Here is a 20,783-nt window from a genome sequence, read left to right on the forward strand (position 1 = left end):
GTGGTCCCGGGTTGGGTAGCTGGGCTCCTGCCTCCCATGTGGGGATGTGGATGGAGCTCCTAGCCCCTGGCATTGGCCCTGTTCACCCCAGCCATCACAGGCATTTGGGGAGTGACCCAGCAGATGGAGCGCTCCCTCGCTCTCTCTTGCTCTCTCTCTCTCTGCCTCCCTCCCTCCCAAACTTTCTGAATTTAAAAATAGAAGATCAGAAACTCAGGTGAAAGCCAGAGTTGGACCCCCACCCCAGGAGACCGCGTGGGGACTTTGGCTTCATCCTCACGACGCCAGGGTTGACGCGAGTTCCGTGGTCGGTGTTTGGAGAAAGTTGTGTTGGGGGAGCTCGGGGTGAGCCGGTCCCAGTAACCCAGGACAGGAGAAGAAACCCACCCCAGGTGTCCACCCCTGGAGCCAGAGCGGCCCTGCCTCGGTCCCGATGCTGTCTCTGAAATCCAGCCACTGTCATCTCCCCCAAGGCGAGTACTCACAGGCACAGATGTGATCAGGGCCCTGGGGGCACCAGCCAGGTCACACAGGCGGACCTTGTTCACTGTCACTTCCAGGGAGCACAGAAAACCCGCCTTCTCACCCCCACCCTCGCTCCTGCACCTGCAGGGAGATGGCCGCGGTCCTCCCGGTTCTGTTGCTCAGAAAGGAGACAGAGCCTACGCTCCCTTTTCCAGACGGGGGGCGGTGCTGTGCGGAGTCCCACGTGTCTCCACGGCCGTGAGGAGTTTAAGTGGGGGACACGAAACCCTGTGCCCTCCCTCGTCTCCCCTGCATGTGGACAGCACGGTGACCTCCCAGGGCCACCCCGGGACTGGGCTCCTCGATCCGCCTTCCCCTCTGTTCCAGAGCTGCAGATGCGCTGTGAACCCACCCAGACCCGGCCCTGGGGCACCCAGAGACAACAGGAGCCACCCAGGCCAGCAATGGACGGGAGCTCTGGGGAGGGAGTGGTGTGGTGTTGAAGCTGACAGGAACACCGAGGGCGCAGGTGTGGTTGGATGTCCGTGGGGCTGTGATCAGGTGGCGGAAGGAGGGCTGTGACCCCACCTGTAAGAAAGTCAGTGTGAAATCCCCAGGGTGAGTGGTGTAGGGCCTCACCCACCACATCCTGTGCCCCTCGCCGGCCGGCCAAACACACCTCCCGCCTGAATCTGCGCCATGCCCTCCCCACTCACAGCCCTGCTCTGCCTCGGTGAGTCCTGGTACGGGAGGGCAATAGAGGCCGGGGGTACGGGTTGGGGGGCAATATGACCCATGGTTCCTGCCTCCCAGGGCTGTGTCTGAGCTGGAGAATCAGCACCCAGAAGCGTGAGTCCTCCCTTCACCGCCCCAGGGTCACCCTCGAGGTCCCCAGGAAGTCACCACCACTGGGAAAACTGGGAGTGGACGGGGCTGTTGCCAGTGGGAGGGGGCTGGGGAGGGGTCCTTCTGGAAACTCAGGTTCTGATTCCCTTCCAGAGGCACTGACCAGGCCCAGCATCTGGGCAGAGCCCGACTCCAGGATTCCAGAGGGGAAGCCGGCAGCCATCTGGTGCCAGGGGCTCCCCGGGGCCGAGGAGTACCAGCTGCACTCAGAGGGGGGCCTCTCTGCCTGGGGGAGACCCCAGCGACCCAGAGCGAAGGGCGGAGTCCGGTTCCCCATCGCAGCCATGACCTCGCGCACTGCAGGGCGCTACCGCTGCTTCTGCCGCAGCGGGGAGCTCTGGTCGGAGCCCAGCGAGCCCCTGGATCTGGTGGTCACCGGTGAGTCTGCCCGCTGCTGGGCTGTGGTGGGGGCAGGTGGCGGCTCCACCCGGCCATGCTCTGCAGGTGTCAGAATGGGGGCTGCTTCCTCTGGGAGGAGCCTGTAGGAGAGGGAAGCCCAGCAGGGCATCGTGCAGGGCTCCTACCGAGGATGGCACCCAGGTCCCTGGGACAGGGGAGAGAAGCAGGCCGGGCAGACAGAGAGGCTTGTCCTGTGGGAGGGCCGCTCCCACGGAGGGAAGCTGTCCGGGCCAGGGCGCTCCCTACAGCCGGGGACCTGTGTCTCAGACTGAAGCACTTGGTAGGATCTGCAGGAGGGCTCGTGACAAACACAGAGAGCTTTGGCCCCGAGTCACCGCAGCCTGGATCAGAAGGGCCGAGAGCTGCAAGCAGTCGAGTGTCCCCTGGGGAATGCGTGACAAACGTGGGCTGCACCGCATGTGAGGGAACGGGCTGAGCTTGCAAAAGAAGTTGAGACACAGGGCGACGCTTAAAGCTGTGAAGATGCTGAATTCTATGTTATGTATGTTTCCCCCCAAAGACATAAGCAAACGGCCGCCCCACCCGAGTCTCTGACTGGTGGCTCTGAGGTGGCCCCTGGCCATCGGCTGCCCCAGGCCGTGCTGGCATTGTGGTCCTAGCAGCCAAACTCTGGGAAAACCCCGTGGACAGTGGCTCCCAGAGAGTCTGATCCTCGCTCCTGGAAGCTGGGGGCACTGAGCGGCTGTACCTGGGAGCACCGCTGGGGAGGGCGCGTCTGTGGATGGGGTAGGTGTGGGGGGAGGAGGAGGGTCTGAGGTTGCAGGGGGGGAACCTGGGAGGCAGGAAGACACCGGCCACCTTCTCGTGCAGGAATGTACGACACGCCCACCCTATGGGTTCAACCAGGGCCCACGGTGACCTCGGGAGAGAATGTGACCTTCTACTGCCGGCTAGAGACGGTGACCAACACCTTCTTCCTGCTCCAGGAAGGCGGGCCCAGCCACCCACAGGGCAGCCACGGTGCGGTGCCAGCGGAGTTCCCCATGGGCCCTGTGACCTCGGCACACACGGGCACATACAGGTGTTTTGGCGCCTATAGTGACCATGTGTGGTCCTTCCCCAGTGAGCCCGTGAAGCTCCTGGTCACAGGTGAGGAAGCCCCCAGTTCCCAGGTCCTCCCTGGGCTCCTAAAGAAAGCCCAGGGTCATGTTGAAGGGACGTCCACCCCAGGGGGCCAGGGACGGAGAATGGGGGGGGAGCAGAGGAAGCCCCCAGCCCCGACCTGTCCTCTTCATCTCTGTCTCCAGATGTGGGAGACCCCAGCCTGGAACCCACAGACCCCGCCCCTGCTGCAGGTGAGTAGCTTGCTCCTCCATGATCGGGAGAGCTGGAGCCTTCCTGTGTGTGCCCGTGGTTGCCGTGGGCTTCCCCGCCTGCACAGTGCAGTGCAGGTGCCCCAGGTGTGGTGGTGTTCAGTGCCCACAAGCCGCCAGCAGTGAAACCCGCACCCTCCCTCTCATGCTGGTCCATATGCAGAAAGCAGGTGCACTAGGGACATGATGAGAAGTTACCCAGAGCTTGTGTCCCCGGGGCCCGTGACACGCAGGGAATCTTGTGTTTAAGACATGGGCGCAGTCTCCAGGAGACCTCACTGTGTGTATGGGAATATTCCAAATCCCAGGACAAGCCCATTTGGAGTACTTCCGGTCCCTATCATTTTGGATAAGGGGCGGGCAACCTATACAGCTGTGCCCATCAGCCAGAAAAACCTCCTGGTCTCTGGGGCACAAGCGTCCTGGCTGGAGTGGATGGAGCGTCCATGAGAGATGTCAGGAGAGAGAAATGTGTTATATGAGGGCAGTTCAGAGAGCTCATGGAAAGTGCAGGGGTAAAAGGACTGGGCCATCTTCTGCTGCTTTCCCAGGCACATTAGCAGGGAGCTGGAGAGAAGTGGAGCAGCGGGGACTCGCACCGGTGCCCATATGGGGTGCTGGTGCTATAGGCGGAGGCTTTAGCCCATTACACCACAGTGCTGGCCCCATAAACTTCTCTTTTAACTATGTGTCCTGTGAAGTTTTAGAAGCCCCCTGGCATCGCACACAAGGAGCAGTGGTGACCTGGAAGGGGGACCCTGGAGGGCTAAGCAGGGCCGCCTGGCTGGGCACACGCAGGAGACATCTGGGTGAACACTGGCGACTGAGCCCCTTAGTCGATTGGTTCTCAGAATGAAGAGATTTCCAGAAAGACAGGGGCGGGAACCAGCAGTGCCAGAAGTCAGGAAGGGGAGGTGACAAGGGACTGGCCAGGAGGCTGGTGGGCAGGGGGCTGGCTCAGGTCGCCAGGGGAGTGCCTGGCTTTGGATTTGACGCCGTGTGGAGAAAGACCCGCGTGAGGGGGGCGCAGATCCCCCGTCGGGGTGCGAGGCATGGAGACGCATGCGCAATAGTGCAACGCCAGCTTCTGCCTGGGGCCTGGGGGCCCTGCCCGCGGGGTGAGGTCGCTGGGACCCCTGTGAGGCATGGGGTGGAGACTTGGACAGCCGCGGGGTGTGGCGGGGCTGGGATGAGGAAGGAGAGGCTGGGTAGGCTGAAGCCAAAGCCGACCCTCCCTTCCCACAGCAGGCTCTCGGGAACCGCGTCTCGGAACCACAGTGTCTAGAGTCCAGGACGGTGAGTAGCGGGGCTCATGCGGGGTGGGGGCAGGAGGAAGGTCTGGGAGGTGAGGGGAGAGGAGCGGGTGGGTGCAGTGGGGCATCCCATCAGCGGCCCCTCTGCCCCAGCCCCAGCCGCCTGGGATCACACCGCCCAGAACCTCCTGCGGATCGGCCTGGCTGTCCTGGTCCTGGTGGCTCTGACGTGGCTCCTGGCTGAAGACTGGCTCTGCAGGTGGAGGACCCAGGAGGGAGCCTGCCACGCCCAGGCCGGCATGGACTGCGACGTCTGTGCTGTGCCGCAGAGCGGGGGTCACCTGCACGGAGTGGGGGGCGGGGGTGGAGGTGATGGCCTGCTGAGGCAGATCCGCTCCTTGGCGTGTGCACCTGCTCGGCCACCACTGCCCCACTCTGGTCTCCCCTGACAAAGCAAACAGCCCTGTCCTCCATAGCAAGGCTGCGGCTGAAACTTCACGCACACTCAGAACGCAGTTTGGGTTTCCGTGAACCATTTGAGGTCGCTTCAGGGCTGCTTCCCATCATGGGCTTTATCCTGATCTCTCCCTCCCTTGGCCTGTGGGGTACCCCCCCAGTCTCTTTCCCACCGCTGTACCCGAGTGCCACAGGCTGGGTGACGGACAGAGGCTCGTTTAGCTGCTACCCTGGAAGTCCAGTGATGATCACCCAGGGTGAGGGATGGACCCTGGGACTCCCTGAGTCCGGGGCCTCCCTCCTCTCCTCATGCTGAGACCACAGCTCGGGACCCCAAACCCGTCCTGTTTTGCCACAAAACCTGTCTCCAACAGTGTCCCCCTAGGGAGCAGAAGTGTCCCTGGTTGAGGACCACTGTCACATTCTATAACAGGGTTTCTGGAACCTTCCGTGTGGTGTGGTTTTGGCCAGGGCCTTCTGTGCACTGAGGCGTGGGGAGCAGCAGCCCACAAGCATCCCCAAGCACCACCCGGTGTCCCACAGGTGGCAAAGACCACCCCTGCTGAGCCCACGGACCCGAAGCGTCCCGGCCCGTAGGCTGTTTTGCTCAAGATCCCAAAGGCTTCTTTCGGTCTAGCAAAGACAAGCCATGGGCATAGGATCTGGGGAGCACTGGTTTCCTGGTCTGCCCCAGAGCCGCCCCGTGGACAGCCACTGAGTCCTCCCTCCCTGTGCCTCCCCGTCACCCGGATATGATCGCTGGTGGGGGATTTTAATTAACCTCCGGTGCTCACAGGGTCAGATGCTTCCGGTTCCCACTGCCAGGCCTTTGCGTGCAGGGAGCCATGGCAGCAAGGAGCACACAGGGTCCTCCCTGAGAGGACCCTCCCTCTGGCCAAGGCCATTCTCTCTGAGCACGACCTCGGGGCTGATCCCACCCAGAATGAAGGGCAAAGGCCCAGCTGGAGGCGGCGGGTTCTGGCCCTGCCACACGGAGCGGCAGCAGCAGGTGGCTCTGCAGTGGCCCCAGGCTGTGTCTGCAGGCACACGGTGGGGCTGGACACCAGACGATAAACTGTGAGCCATGCGGCCCAGCCTTAGCCTCCATGACTGGCACCTGAGTGCCTCCGGCAGCTCGAGGCTGAGCGAGGGCAGCCCCTCCTCCCAAATCACTGGGGTGGGGTGGGCAGGTCTCCACGGGGGGCCCAAGGGATGCTGACGGGTGACAGACCTGCTCTGTGGGTCAGCACTGTGCAGGGTAGGTTCTATGGGATATAAGTTATATTTAATGAAGCTCCTTAGAAAATATTAGAAGGGAAAGAACATTGCATAGAGTCGCTGGCAGCCTCCTCTCCTAACCGGCGCTTACAAAGGCAGTTCTGCTCCAAGACCCAGAAAATCCTCCCAGAAGCCCCAGAGCGAACATGGACGGCCAGAAACGCCCAACAGCAACCACGCTCAACTTAGAAGACAAACTTCCTTCAGGTTAGGATTGACTTCCGGCCTGCGCATGGTCAGGGAAAAGGAAGTGGACTTCCCCCGAGCTCTGTGATTGGCTCCCAGGACGCAGGAGGGGGCAGGACTTCCTGCTCAGGGGCCGAATGAGCTCGTCCCATCTTTAACAGGAGGTGGGCTCAGCCGTTGCTATGAGACCTGCTGACAGCACCTTGGCCTGCCCTCAGACCCCGCCTTCCTAGTTCGGGGGTGAGGCTGAGGTACAACCCCACCCCCCAGGCCGCCCGGGGTATTGTGGGTATATGCGGCCATGGTGAGAGGTAGCCAATGGGCGCTCGGCTCTCAGTGACTCTGTCTCCCGCACCCTGAGGTTTCTGAGGCGCTGGGAGGAACCTTTCGCTCACCGGGTGGCGTCTGCTCTCGAGTCTGGGACAGCTCCAGAGCCGGCGGGGGAGAGGCCGTCTCCTCGTCTCCCACGCGGGAGAGGTTGACGGCGGGGTCTGCAAAGCCTGAGGAGCCACGGCACGCTGGGCCCTCCTTGCTCGCGCGTGGACCTTCCAGTCCCGACCTCCGAGAGGGCACAGAGGCTGGGGTGGTCACAACGCGCCCACCGCAGGAAGCGCCTGGGAAATCCAGCCCAGGGCTCGGGGGCACTCCGGGCTGTGGACAGGCGCACACGTGGGTGCTGGAGGGCAGCACCGCCCCAGAAGCCCCCCAAGCTCAGGACCCTCCCGATGGGCAAGCAGGAAGCCAGGAACTATGCCCGCATCCACAGTGACCCCCCATTGGCCTGCCCGCCAAGCTCCCCGCCCATTTGCACCTGTATCGCCCTCCTCTCAGGCTGGTGGCCACCGGGGGCTGGGCCTCACCCACTCCCTGGAGGCTGCGTGCTTCTCCGAGCTCAGGCCGCAGCAGGAGAGCTGCATCTCAGGTTCCTGGCCATGTCCTCAGAACCATCTGCTCTGAGCCTCTCATCTACACAGAGTGAGAAGGAGCAGGCTGCCCTGGCCAAGGCCACCGGCACTCCCTCCTCCTGCTCACAGGATCCGGTCACTTTGCACCTGTGACCTGCATGTTGGGAGGAGGGCGGAGACACAGAGGCAGTCCCTGGGGAGTGAATGGCCAGCATGGAGCCACCGTGGGGCGTGCTGTCTAGGCCTTGCTTGTTTGGGGTTAGCCTGCACCCTCCTGGGGAGTGTTCCTGGGCGGTAGCTTTATGAGCCTTGACTGGTTAAAGAATGTGGGGCCTGGAGACGGGGTCGTGGCCCAGGTTAAAGCCGCCAGCTGTGATACCAGCGCCCCACAGTGCAGCACCAGTAGGAGTCTCAGCCTCTCTGCCTGCAGTCCAGCTCCCTGCTATGCAGCTGGGGGAAGCAGCAGAGGATGGCCCAAGTGCTGGGGCTCCTGCACCCACACAGGAGACCCGGAAGAAGCTCCTGGCTTCCAGTCAGTTGCACTGGAAGTGGAGCAGCCAGGACCCCTCCCCGAGCTCTGGTACAGGATGCTGGTATCGTAGGCGGCGGCTTCACCTGCTGCATCCAGCGCCAACCCCTTGATCTCAGCGCCCAGAATGGGATTGGGGAGTCCGAGCGTGGTCCCACTTAAATTCTTGCAGGAAGCTGCAAGCTCTTTCCCGAAGCAGATGCGCCATCCCATGTCCCCTCTGCAGCGCCCGAGGCTTCCCTCTCCTCCGCACTCATGCTGGCACACATGCCCTCGCCCACAGTAGCGGTAGGGTGGGATTCAGTGGCTCCCCTAGTGCTGGCATCCTCTCCCTCCCTGTGGCTGCTTGATTCTGTGTGAGAGATGCCCGTCCAGTCCCACTCCCCTCTGTAGCAGGCTCTGTTCTCTGCGAGAGAGACGCCCATCTATTCCCTCTCCCCTCTGTAGCAGGCTCTATTCTCTGCGTGAGAGATGCCCATCCAGTCCCTTTCCCCTCTGTAGCAGGAGCTGTTCTCTGTGTGCAGCAGCTGAAACCCTGTCTGGCAGACACAGGGCAACCTCAGGGACGCGGGCCATCACAGGAGGAGTGAACACTGCATGGTTCTGAGAACTGACAATGAAGCAAAAAATGACCTACATGAAGGATCTCTGTGGGTGAGATCCCGGTGGAAAGAATGCGCCATCAAAGAAGGATGTGCCTTTCTCTGAAGGGAGGAGAGCTCTCCCACTTTGCTCATGGCCCTGTCTAAATATGGACAGTTTGCGGACTCAAAAGGCTTTCTTTTTTTAAAAAAAAAAAAGATTATTTATTTATTTGAAAGTCAGAGTTACACGGATATAGAAGGAGAGGCAGAGAGAGCGAGAGGTCTTCCATCCACTGGTTCACTTCCCAATTGGCTGCAATGGCTGGAGCTGCACTGATCCGAAGCCAAGAGCCAGGAGCTTCTTCTGGGTCTCCCATACAGGTGCAGGGCCCAAGGACTTGGGCCATCTTCTACTGCTTTCCCAGGCCATGACAGAGAGCTGGATCAGAAGTGGAGAAGCCGGGTGGGTCTCAAACTGGCATCTATATGGAATGCCAGCACTGCAGGCAGTGGCCTAACCCACTATGCCACAGCGCTGGCCTCCAAAAGGCTCTCATAGCCAAGGCAGCTCATGTCAGAGGCCTCGGGTATTCACTTGAGTCATACATAAGAGTGTTAATTGTTAAATCAACAACAGGAAACACTGTGCACTAACTCCCCATGCAGGACCTCTGATCTTCATGAGTTGTATTATAAGAATTAACTGTAAAACTAGTTCTCCACACTGTGTGTGCATGTGTGTGTGCAAATTGTTGAAATATTTACTTAGTATAGAGTTGGTCTTAGTATAAAATTGATTGGAGAGACTGGCGCTGTGGCACAGCAGTTTAACGCCCTGGCCTGAAGCGCCGGCATCCCGTAACCACTGCAGCCCTCTGTGGAGTGGACCAGTGGACGGAAGATCACATCCCCCGCCCTCACACCGGTAACTCTGCCTTTCAAATATAAAGATAAATAAATCTTTAACAAATAAATAAAAGGAACCGAACTCATGGTAATAGGAAGATGCAGTAAATCCACCCACATGTCCTGTACTGGTGGGACTCGGCTCTAGGAACCCTGTGCCGGGTGAGTCTGGTCACGGGACATCAAGGAGTCCCGGCACACACCTGCAGAATGGCACCTACTTCACTCTGGGCTCTGAACTCTGCCGTTCACTCCTGGGCTGGGAACGGCAGAGCTCGCTGCTGTATTCCTATGAGAATATCCACCGGGGGCCGGGCGTCCTCCTGCAGTGGTGCAGATCTGCGTATCTAGGACTCTGCCCCCAGAAGCCGCGCAGCAACAGTACCATGAGGTCGGCAGCTGTCAGCTTCATTAGAACGTTGGGAGCGCCGGCGTACAGGCGACTGTGGCTGACCAAAACGTGCCCTGACACCTGACAATGCCGTGACTCGGGAATCCAACATTCTCCCTCAGTCTAAACGCCAGGCTGCAAAGCTTCATGGGAATTCCTCACATATATTTATGCAGGTAGGAAACACACATACAAATACTGCCCACACACTCCCAAATTTACATACACTGTTCCCGAGGACAGGAAAAAGAATGTTTTATCAGGCAAGGAGAGAGTGCTATCAAAACCGAAGACGGAAACAGTCAGATGGGGAAATCCTGGGATGGATGCTCCCATAAATTTAGACTCCCAAGAAAATGCTCACAAAGAGTTCTGGTTCCTATACGGAAAGGGGAATGCAGGGGACATGAGCACACCGGTTGGTTGGTGGTGGTGAAGGCAGGCACCGGTCGCTTGATACTAAAGAATCGATGGCGTTCGATACATTACCAGAAGTCACAGCTCATCAGACACAGACAAAGCTGTTTTGTCTGGGAGATTCTGCATCCTCCTGTCAGTCATCACATCTTCTCTCCGGAACGTCAATGCAAGTCCTTTGCCCACTGCCCCCATGCGCAGCGTGTTTCTTGGCATGAGTTGCTGAATTCCTTCTGTATTTTGAGGTGAACCCTTAACAGCTGCGTGACCTGCGAATATTTTCTCCACACTCTGGGTCTCCCTCTGCTTCTCCTGACCGTTCCTTTGCTGTGAAGCACGTTTTAATTGAAATTATTCCATTTTTTAAAAATCTATCATTTATTTATATGAAGGCAGAGAGAGAGGGGGGAAGGAATCCTCCTTCTGTGACTCAGCCCCCCAAAATGCTGCAACAGCGCATGCTCAGCCAGGGGCCTGGAGCTCCATCCTGCTTCCTCGCGGGTGCCAGGGCCCGAGTCTATGCTGTCTCCTGCTCCCTTCCCAGGCCCATCAGCCAGACGCTGGGTCTGAAGCGAGGCAGCCAGGCCGGAAGCCAGAACTCTGACTGGGATGCCAGCTTCGCCAGCAGCTGCCCCGCATTGACCTCCTCCACTCGTGGGATTTTGCTTCTGTTGTCTGTGCTCCTGTGGCTACAACCAACCAATCACTGCCCAGACGTCGTCACGGGGCTCCCCTCTGTTTTCTAAAAGGAGTTTCATTATCTCAGGTTTCACGTAGTTCCCTTTCACATAATTTAAAATGATTGTGGTAAGACCTAAAGATATTTAAGTGACCCAATATTACTTATACGTGTCATGTTTTGACCCACGTCTGTATGCGGACCAGAGGGAGCATATCTAAGTCCTCAAACATGTATTCATCCTTGGTGGCTAACAATAAAAATGCCATGGTTTTGCACACACGATGGACAGGGGTGTCATTCCGTCTTCTGCAGATGGAAACAGTTTTCAAAGCACACCACAGGTCCTCTCCTTCCCCAGTGTGCGTTCTCGATGCCCTTGTAGAAACCAGTAGACTGTAACAGTGACCGTCCGTCTGCGTTCTCTCTGCTGTCCCAGTGTCCCCGTGTGTTCGTATTTGCTGCCATGCTGTGTGGACACCGCAGCTAAGTCGTGTGTCTTGAATCAGACTGTGAGACACCTCGGCTTGGGGCTTTAGTCTCAGGGTGGTTTCAATATTTGGGCTTTTGTGTTTCCATGTAAATCATGAGTTTTGTTTTACTCCAGGCTGCTGGAGGTCTGGGCTCTGCTAAGTGGAGCTGTGTGGATCTCCCTTGGAGCGCTGACGGGAGTTCGTGTGTGGACCGCGATCCTGCGACCTGACGGTGACCAGTGAGGGAAGTTTCTGGTTGAGACGTTGGGTTGTCTTTAGGTAAGATGACGTCATCAGCAAACAGAGGTAGTCTTAGGTAAGATGACGTCATCAGCCAAGAGAACCGACATGGCTTCTTCCTTCCCAATTCGGATGCTTCTGTGGCTTCTTCTCGCCCACCTGCTCCGGCGAGGACTAGCAGGGCCACGCAGAGCAGCAGTCACGGTTCACGTTTCCTACCAGGACCCGCACTCTTCCTCTACGGAGACAGCGGCAACCACGCGCCCTCAGCAGAGTCTGAGCGCCGCATGTCCATCTGCGCCTGCGCAGTCATGTGTAAGTGTGTGAGCAGTCCCGTGTCGGTTGGCATCTGCGCAAGTGCAGCAGCATACGCATGCGCAGTCCAGAGTCGGTGTGCGTGTGCGCGAGGCCGCCTCAGGTGAGTCCGTGTCCGCCCACACGGGGAAGCTGAGGCTCAGGGCAGAGGGGTGTGTGAGGGGACGCAGTGAGGGCGCCTCCCCCGGGAGTCAGGGCAGGCGGCAGGGAGGGGGCGGCGCAGGTCCTGGGAGGCCTCAGGGCCCCGCAGCGGGGTGGTCGGGTCAGGGGAAGCTGTGGCTGAGGGGCGTGGGAGCGGCGTCCGCGGCGGAGGGGGCGTCCGGGCCTCCCCCGCCCTGGGTCGGGCCCCGGGACCTCCGGGCCGGGCGGGAGCGGGTCTGTGCCCACCTGCGTCCTCCGGAAGTGGCCGGGCTGCGACCCCACAGGAGGGGCTGAGGGCGGGGACGACCCCACCCCGGGGCGCATCAGCCCACCTGAGGGGCGGCTCCGGGAGGCCCGTGTCCTTGGTGCTGGGTCCTGGCCCTGGGAGAGGAGGGCGGAGCCGGCTGACAGGGCGGGGCGGGGCCCCATCCCTGCAGGGCGCCTGTGCCCCCATCCTGGGGACTGAGGGCCTGGCTGGGGTGGGGGCGCTGCCCCTTCCTGTGGGCTGCGGGCGGAACAGCCCTGCGATGCTGGGAGGACCCGGCCTCCGAGCGTCCACACCCGGTGTGTGTCCCTGCCGCGGGCGCTGTGCCGGGGCCGGTGGAGAGGACGCCATGACCCCGCCCTCCTGGTCCTGCTCTGCCTGGGGAGACAGGAAGACAGGGAGGGGAGACCCTGCTCTGGGAGGGACCCCTCCCCCGCCCACAGCCAGGCCCTGCTCCCTGGAGACCCCAGGCTCAGGAGCCCCGGGGGAGGAGAGGACCTGCGCAGGGGCAGGGGAAACCTCTCACGGGGAGCTCTCCTCCAGGGCTGTGCGGGCCCAGGACCCGAGTGCAGGCAGGTGAGCGTGCCCCCACTGTGCCGGTCCCCTCCCCCGCCATGGGACAAGGGCCACCCCGGGCAGCTGGGGTGGGGACAGCAGCCCTGTCTGGTGAGGAGGGCGTCTGGGAGGGTCCTGGCCTGCGAGGGGACGTGGTCCTGGGACCCAGCCTCTGGTTGCCTTCCAGGCACCCTCCCCAGACCCAGCCTCCGGGCTGAGCCAGGCTCTGTGATCGCCCTGGGCAGGCCTGGGACCCTGTGGTGTCAGGGGACCCTGGAGGCCCAGGAGTGCCGTCTGTATAGAGAGGGAATCCCAGAGCCCTGGGACAGAGCGATGCCCCTGGAGCCCGGAAACAAGGTCAAGTTCTCCATCCCTCTCATGGCTGAGGTGTACGCGGGGCGCTACAGCTGTGTCTGCCTCAGCGCTGCTGGCTGGTCAGAGCCCAGTGCCGCCCTGGAGCTGCGGGTGTCAGGTGAGGGTCACGCAGGGTCCCAGCCCCACAGGCTGTGCCCTCAAGGAGGGGTCTGCTCCCAGGGGTCCCCCTCTCATAGCGCAGCACTGGGGGTACCGTGGGGGGTGAGCCCTGCTTCACATGACTGCTCCTCCTCTCCCAGGAGCCTACGGCAAGCCCAGCCTCTCAGCCCTGCCCAGCCCTGTGGTGACCTCAGGGGGCAATGTGACCCTCCAGTGCCGCTCCCAGCTGGGATTCCACAGGTTCATTCTGACAGAGGAGGGGGCGCCCTGGGCTGCCAGGACCCGGAGCTCAGAGCCACACCCTAGTGCGCAGTCCCAGGCCCTGTTCCCTGTGGGCCCTGTGACTCCCGGTCGCAGGTGGGCGTTCCGATGCTATGGCTCCTACAGGGAGAATCCTTCTGTGTGGTCAGAGCCCAGTGACGCCCTGGAGCTGGGGGTGACAGGTGAGGAAGCCACAGCCTGAGCAGGAGCTGGGTAGGTCACGGAGACACTGAGAGGAGGCATAGATGGGAACTGGGCAAGGGGCCTGGGGTTCCTGGGCCAGACACCCAGAGTGAGGGTGGTGGAACTGCAGGGCAGGAGGGATAGGGTGTGGGCGGAGCCAGTGTGCAACCCCGCCCCTCTTCCCTCCTGACCCAGCAGGGCCCTCAGTGGTCCCTGCAGAGGGCCTGAAGGAGTCTGCCCAGCGCCCTGGCCGGCAGCCCCAGGCCGGGCTCCCACCGCGGGCGAGCATTGCAGAACTCTACAGGACCCACCCAGGACGGGCCTCACACCCCGGGGTGTCTATTAGAGTAGGACAGAGACTATCGAGCCCAGTGGGGCCTGGTCATGGCCCAGGGTGGGCCCGGGACCTGCTCCTGTAGGGAGAGGCTCGCCAGGCTTGGCTGCCACATGTCTCTCCCCTGCGGAGCTCCCTGGCGGCTCCAGAACACAGAGTGATGTGTGGGCGACTCAGCTGAGGACCACGCTGAACTGCGTCGCGAGACGAGAGGCTGGGAAGCACAGAGTGTGGAGCAGGCCGGGGTCTCCTCCTCCTCACTGTCCTATGCCTGTTCTCAGGAGGACCGGAGCCCAGCAGCCCCTCGCACCCCCAGCCAGGCTCCCCCGCTGGTGAGTGAGCTACAGGCCTGACCCAGGGCTCAGGCTACTGCGGGGAGTAGGGGGTCCTGGGTCACTGGGGCTGGCCGGCCTGATGACCCCTCCGTGCACACCCCCAGCCCCAGCGCCCCAGGACCACTCCCTGGAGAACCTCATCCGCATGGGCGTGGCGGGCTTGGTCCTGCTGGGCCTCGGGCTTCTGCTGGCAGAGGCTTGGTACAGCCAGAGAAGGACCTGGGCTGCAGGCCAGTGGTGACCTGGAGAGAGGACAGAGCTGGGTCAGAGAGGGGGAGGGGGAGGGGGGATCTGGGCATGCATGGTGAGAAGCTGTGGGAAGTGGGCGGAGCTCACCTGGGGTTGTGGGAATCCTGCTCAGGGGCAGGGACCCTGGTGGGACGCTGGTGGTGCTGCTTTCCTGGGCTCCCATGCGCATTCTGGGAAGGGGCTCTGGCCTCCCGCCGCCCTACCCACCGCCCTGCAGGCTCCCGTGGGGTTCTGTCCTGTTCCTCTCCAGGGACCGCACACAGCTCAGTGGCCCTGAGTCTCCACAGGAGCCCGGGCCCTGCCGCCCACGGAGAGGGGAACGCCAGGATTTGCTCCCCTTGACCTTCAGCAAGTGGGCCAGGATGTGGTGGGACACCTGTCACTCAAGATGGGTTTAAAATTCTGCTCACCGAAAGGAGGCCATGACAGGTGGGGCGAGAAGTGGGAGGTCAGAATCAATAGATCTGGGCTGGTGCTGTGGCTTAATGGATAAAAGCTGCTGCCTGAGGTGCCGGCATCCCCTGTGGGCACCGGTTCAAGTCCTGGCTGCCCCACGTCCAATCCAGCTCTCTGCTATGGCCTGGGAAAGCAGTAGAAGATGGCCCAAGTGTTTGGGCCCCTGCATCCATGTGGTAGACCCAGAAGAAGCTCCTGGCTCCTGGCTCCTGGCTCCTGGCTGGAGATCAGACAAGCTCCAGCTGTGAGGACCCATTGGGATGAAACCAGCAGATGGATACCTCTCTCTCCTTCTCTCTGTAACTCTGATTTTTAAATAAATATTTTTAAAAACGTGTGGCTTATCAAACTCTAAGGTAAAATCCCAGATGACCGTGGGAATCCACCCTCTGAGAGGACCACACAGAAGTGAAAGAAAGTGTGTGCAGGGTTTCTTCAGGCACGGGAAGTTCAAGGTCATCTGGATTTCTCAATGCACAACTAACATAAACCCCACAACACGGCGGTTCTGGCGGACGGCAGCACCCGGTGTTCTGGAAGAGTGCGGATGCCTGCCCGGCTTCCTCTGGTGGCTGGTTACTCTGCTTGTCCATGTGGTGCAAGTCTGCGTTTCCCACAGAGTTCAGGGAGGTGGGATTGAGAGAGCGCTGTGGATTCTGCACCAGTGTTTCCAGTTATGGGCTGGGACCCCACCCCACCACAGCGTAGCTGAGGGAGTAAAGCCAACAGCTGCAGCGCCGGCATCCCATATGACCACCAGTTCCAATCTCAGTTGCCCCACTTCTGATCCAGCTCCCTGCTAATGCCCCTGGGAAAGCAGCAGAGGATGGCCCAAATGCTTGGGGCCCTGCACCCACGTGGGAGACCCAAAAGAAGCTCCTGGCTTCAGCCTGGCCCAGCCATCTGGGGAGTGAGCCAGAAGGTGGCAAATCTCTGTTGCTGTCTCTCCTCTCTGTCCCTACCTCTCGAATAAATAAATCAGAGTTTACAAAAAAATTTTTAAACACTCCTAGAAGGAAATACCTGGGTAAATATGACCTCATCACAGCGTCTTAGCTGTGATTCTGAAAGTATGAGGAACAAACAGGAAAATGGCTGCATTGATCATCCTCAAAACTTCAGAACTCTGTGCACCGTGGACAGCTATGAAGGGAACAGGAAGACAACGAACACATTGGATGCAGATCTGGAAGCCACAGTAGGAAAAGCAAGGGTGCAACTCACTCAGCACAAGGGAAGGGAAGTGCAAATAATGCCAGAGAGAGGCACCCCCCACGCCACCTCACAGGTCACTTCTCGAGGACACAGTAGGCAGAGTGTGGTCAGAGTGTGGGGAAATCGCAGCCCTGAGACGCGGCTGGAATGTGCAGGGTTTGGCCAGTGTGGCAAGAGGCTCATAGTTCCTCAAAGCACCACACCCAGCGTCAGCACAGCACAGAGCAACCCACCCCCTGCATGGAGTCAGTTGCTCCCGTTGACCCACATCCTGGCAAGGGTCAGGGTCAGGCACAGCGCTCACCAGTGTGCTGAGTGCAGGCTCCGTGGAGCGTTCTCACCACCGAGGGCCAGGGGGAGGCCCTGACAACCACCCAGGGACTGTGCACACAGGCATCCGTCCAAGCACGGCCGGCCAGGGACAGGAGCCAGATGTGCACCGGGGATGCCGGGCTCAGGGAGGTGGGTCCCTGGCTCCGTAGGAACTCTGATGAGCCCCAGGAAGCCGTGAAGTGAGGATGTGTGGGGATTAGGGGCACAGCCACACACAATGGGCCTCACATAGCACCCTTCCCAGAAACACCCAGGGCTGGAAGCCCACAGAGCCCTGGGGTTGTGCAGGGCTGTGGAGGCCAGAGGGGGTCGCTGCATTTCTGCGTCTCTGCTGTGCACCCCACTGCATGCACGCTTTGCCAGCTCCTGTTTCTGGGAGGGGGACGTCCTCTCAACCAGACGCAGGGCTAAGGAAAGGACAGATGCCTGTCAGTGCCTTGCCACCCGAGGATGTGATGAGCCACCGTGCGTTCTCTCATGGGGCCCCCACCCCAGAGCAGGCAGCTGAGAGCTCCACCCCCAAACATGGCTGAGGATGGGGTCTTCCATTCTGTGTGGGACCCGGGACCGCTTCTGATTCATCTCTGGGGTCAGCGGGCGCTCCTAGGGACTTCTGAGGAGGGGTGCCTACCAGAACGGTGCTGTCCCCACGTCTGAATCTGGAAGGGACACTGCAGGACCCTGAGACCGGAGTGCTGCAGCCACAGCCACCAGAGGGGAGGTCTCGGGCATCCCCACCACAGAGACGCTGGGGGACGACGTTACCTGTTCAGGTCGCTCAGGAAGCGGCACCCCCATGTCATCCAGGAGCACGGAGCCCAGGTGCTCAGATCAGGGGAGGAGAGGCCGTGGGGGGCTCAGGACACAGGTGCCGGGGATCCCCAGCCCCACGTGGAGTGTGGTTCCACACGAGCCCAGTCCCCTGCTCCAAGTCCCCCTCAATCAGAGAATCCCAGCACAGGGTGTGGGGCATGGGTCACCAGCTGGCCCGGGGCCAGGGTATCCCATGCTCTCAGTTCCCAGAGGAGCTTGGGGCCTGTGCTCCAAGACACCCTCCCTCCTCAAGCCCCTAGCAGGGACCCAAGCCCACCAGCCACCAGCAGGACCCTACCCAGACCCGTGTCCCCTGTTGTGGGCCCTCCTGCACCTGCCACAGACACAGATGGCCTGCAGCTCAGCCACACCTCTGCAGCGTCTGCCATCTTCATCTGCTCTCATCAGCTCTGAGAGGCCTGAAGATTGTCACCCTCCCCACAGGATCCAGCCCTCCCCACTCCCCTCCCCCCGCCCCAGCCCCCACAACTGCACTCAACCGCTCAGGAAAGGGAAGTGCGTGTCTCGGCCACCCGGCCTGTGCAGAGAGAACCAGAACCCTAACTGGACAGAGAGTGGACTCCTGGAGGGGTGGGGCTGGAGTAGGGGAGGGAGGCCGGGCAGTCACAGCACAGGGGGCAGCAGAGGCGGAGGCCTGGTCCTAGCTGTCCCTAGTGTCCGCTGTTTCCTGGGCCCCGTCCTCAGGGACAGTGGGGGAGATCGGGGAGGGGCTGCCCCCGTTCCTGTGAGGCCACAGATGAGGAACCCATGACGTCTCCCCACTCATCTCCAGCCGGACTCTGGGCCTGCGCCCCTCACAGCTACTCTGCTCCACAGGGACCATGGGCGGCGGGGCCCAGACCCCAGCCCTCACTGCCCTCCTCTGCCTGGGTGAGCTGGGGACACGGGGACAATGGGACCCCTACAGGTGCGGGAGGGGACAGCGCCCTGCTCCAGCTGGGACCCCAGGGCTCAGAGGACCAGGGCAGGCCTGGGCATCTCTGCAGGGGTGGGGAGTGGGGAGCAGCTCTCACGGGGACTTCTCTTCCAGGGCTGTGCCGGGTGCCAGGGGATGGGGCACAGGCGGGTGAGTCCTCCCCTGACCTGGCTCAGTCCCGGGGGCTCCAGACAGCTCATGTTAAGGAGCCCAGGGGGGCTGGGCTGATGGTGATGGCTGGGAGGGGCTGGGAGTGGAGCTGGGGAATGGGGTGGGAGAGAGGCTGCACCCGGGGTCTGCAACTTTGATTCCTTTCCAGGGACCCTCCCCAAGCCTTCCATCTGGGCCGACCCAGGCCCCCTGGTCGCCGTAGGAAGCCCTGTGACCCTCTGGTGCCAGGGGTCTCTGCAGGCTGAGGTCTATCATATGTATACAGAGAGTGGCCGTCATCCCTGGGAAACGAGGCCCCAGCAGGACTCCAGACACAAGGCCAGCTTCTCCGTGATCACGTCCATGAGCTCCCATGACACAGGGCAGTACTGTTGTGTGTATTGGACCTCGCTCGGCCACTCCCAGCCCAGTGACCCCCTGACCCTGGTGGTGACGGGTAAGGTATTTCCCCTGCCCACAGAAGAAGAAACATGGACTTCACGGAGCAGCAGCCCAGACATTGGTTTGCTTCCCCTGCAGGGATGTTCCCGGCGCCCTCCCTGTCGGCCCAGCCAAGCCCCGTGGTGGCGTCAGGAGAGAACGTGTCCCTCTCCTGTGGCTCAGATGAGGCGGGCACTGCCCATCTGCTGAAGGAGGGTGGAGCCGGCCCCCTGCACAGCCTGGAAGCCAGATACTCCCATGGGGCTGGGCTGTGGCAGGCCACCTTCCTCCTGGGCCCCGTGGACAGCACCCAAAGGGGCATCTACAGGTGCTACCGTGCTGACACCAACAAGACCCGTGTGTGGTCACTTCCCAGTGACCCCCTGCAGCTGGAGGTGTCAGGTGAGGGCCCCAGCCCTGTCTCATCAGTCCTCATGGTCAGTGCAGGGCTGTCCCCACAGGAGGACTGGGCTGGGGGAGGGGACCTGGGGGAGGTCACAGGGAGTGAGAAACAGCAGAGGTCTCAGCCCTGGGGCCCGGGTCACCCTGTGTGGCACAGGGTTTGTGTGGGAAGTGGAGTGGATGGAACAGGGGTGTTGGGAAGGGAACTGGGCTGGGTGCACAGGCCTCTCACAAAGCCCACGCTGGGCAAGGGGACTCCCTAGACACAAAGATGTGCAGCCCTGGGCTCAGGCTGCTGCGGGGAGGTGGGGTCCTCTGTTACTGGGGCTGGCCAGCCTAGGTGACCCCTCCGTGCACACCCCCAGCCCCAGCACCCCAGGACCACACCCTGGAGAACCTCATCCGCATGGGCGTGGCGGGCTTGGTCCTGCTGGGCCTCGGGCTTCTGCTGGCGGAGGCTTGGTACAGCCACAGAAGGACCCGGGCTGCAGGCCGGCAGTGACCTGGAGAGAGCACAGCGCTGGGTCAGAGAGGACGAGCCCTGGGGGCGGGGCAGGGGGGAGCGTGAGCACAGTGGGGAACAGTCTTCCAGCATTCGGTTGCGGGAACTGTCTGGGGGCAGCAGGGGCTCTTCCTCTATTCAGCCATGGACTTCTCCTGCCCTGAGGTGCGAGAGCACCCCCTGCAGACCAAATGTGCGCCTCGCACTTAGCTCTTTCTTCATGGAGCCTTTTGCTCTGTTTCTGGTGAATTCAGTTCCCAGTGCGCATGCGTGGGAATCCGCGTTTCAGCCAACAACAGGGAGCTTGCGCCAAGTAACAGAATAAACGAGCGAAATAGATTTCAGGGTGGGCGGGGTCAATCCATCTGGGGAGTGAACCAGCAGATGGAAGACTTTCTCTCTCTCTCTCTCTCTCTCTCTCTCTCTCTCGGTCTGTATCTAGCTCTGTAACTCTTTCAAATAAATAAAATATATGTTTTTAAAAAGTTAATGGTGTACAACATTGGTAATGTACTACAAGTCAGCAAATAATACACTTTAAAGGGCTGGTTTTATGTTATTTGAATTTCAGCACACTAAAGAAGGAAACATGGTTCCTTGGAATTACCATCCAATCCAACAATTCCTCTCCTGCATATAACCACAGGGATTGAAGCAGGAACCCAAGAAGGTTTTTGCATCCACGGGTTCATAGCAGCCTCATTCACATGAGCCCAAAGATGCCAGCAACCAGAAGAAGCACAACAGGTGAGTGTGTCCACAACAGGCAGTATTTGTAGACACGGCTGATACTCTCCTGTTAGAAAAGAAGGAGGGTCTGGATAATCGTGGAGAAATCAGCCGGTGTCACAAAGAGACAATGGTCTGATTCTGCTCTGAGAGGTGCCCGGGGGTGCAGATTCAGAGGGCAGAATGTGGACTCGGGTGTGGGGAGGGAGCGTGCAGGTGCCTGCTGAGTGGGTCTGGGGTTTCTGTCTCTGTTAATGAAGATGTTTGTGACAGGTGCTGGTGGGTACACAAC

The 20,783-nt window shown here is 60.8% G+C and overlaps 2 protein-coding genes across 3 annotated transcripts; both read left to right on the forward strand.

Moving 5' to 3' along the window:
- LOC127486542 (leukocyte immunoglobulin-like receptor subfamily A member 1) lies at nt 1-14,531 on the forward strand. The gene is made up of 11 exons (XM_089320124.1): nt 1-1,198; nt 1,279-1,314; nt 1,465-1,749; nt 2,602-2,880; nt 3,039-3,086; nt 4,350-4,400; nt 4,511-4,795; nt 12,682-13,149; nt 13,292-13,594; nt 14,211-14,261; nt 14,369-14,531. The coding sequence occupies exons 1-11, from the start codon at nt 1,165-1,167 to the stop codon at nt 14,503-14,505; spliced, it is 1,977 nt and encodes a 658-aa protein (XP_089176250.1). The 5' UTR covers nt 1-1,164; the 3' UTR covers nt 14,506-14,531.
- A 3,421-nt stretch (nt 14,532-17,952) lies between these two features.
- LOC149120721 (leukocyte immunoglobulin-like receptor subfamily A member 6) lies at nt 17,953-20,509 on the forward strand. Of its 2 annotated transcripts, none has more exons than XM_089319852.1 (5): nt 17,953-18,221; nt 18,382-18,417; nt 18,587-18,874; nt 18,958-19,260; nt 20,334-20,509. In XM_089319852.1, exons 1-5 carry the CDS (start codon nt 18,173-18,175, stop codon nt 20,339-20,341), a joined length of 684 nt encoding a protein of 227 aa, XP_089175978.1. In that variant the 5' UTR covers nt 17,953-18,172; the 3' UTR covers nt 20,342-20,509. The 2 variants fall into 2 exon arrangements, with proteins under 2 accessions (XP_089175978.1, XP_089175977.1); XM_089319851.1 differs by lacking the exon at nt 20,334-20,509 and adding an exon at nt 19,626-20,246.
- The last annotated feature ends 274 nt before the right edge of the window (nt 20,510-20,783 follow it).

This window comes from Oryctolagus cuniculus, chromosome 18 (genome assembly GCF_051225735.1).
Source record: "Oryctolagus cuniculus isolate XC-2025 breed Fujian yellow rabbit chromosome 18, ASM5122573v1, whole genome shotgun sequence".
Classification (NCBI taxonomy): Eukaryota; Metazoa; Chordata; class Mammalia; order Lagomorpha; family Leporidae; genus Oryctolagus; species Oryctolagus cuniculus.

Coding starts and splice junctions, on each gene's coding strand:
- LOC127486542 (XM_089320124.1), top strand. CDS start 1,165: ATGCCCTCCCCACTCACAGCCCTGCTCTGCCTCG. Junction 4,796..12,681: donor GCCACCACTGCCCCACTCTG/GTCTCCCCTGAC, acceptor GTGCGGGCCCAG/GACCCGAGTGCAGGCAGGTG. Junction 14,262..14,368: donor CCAGCCAGGCTCCCCCGCTG/GTGAGTGAGCTA, acceptor GCACACCCCCAG/CCCCAGCGCCCCAGGACCAC.
- LOC149120721 (XM_089319851.1), top strand. CDS start 18,173: ATGGGCGGCGGGGCCCAGACCCCAGCCCTCACTGCCCTCCTCTGCCTG. Junction 18,418..18,586: donor AGGGGATGGGGCACAGGCGG/GTGAGTCCTCCC, acceptor ATTCCTTTCCAG/GGACCCTCCCCAAGCCTTCC. Junction 18,875..18,957: donor CCTGACCCTGGTGGTGACGG/GTAAGGTATTTC, acceptor CTTCCCCTGCAG/GGATGTTCCCGGCGCCCTCC.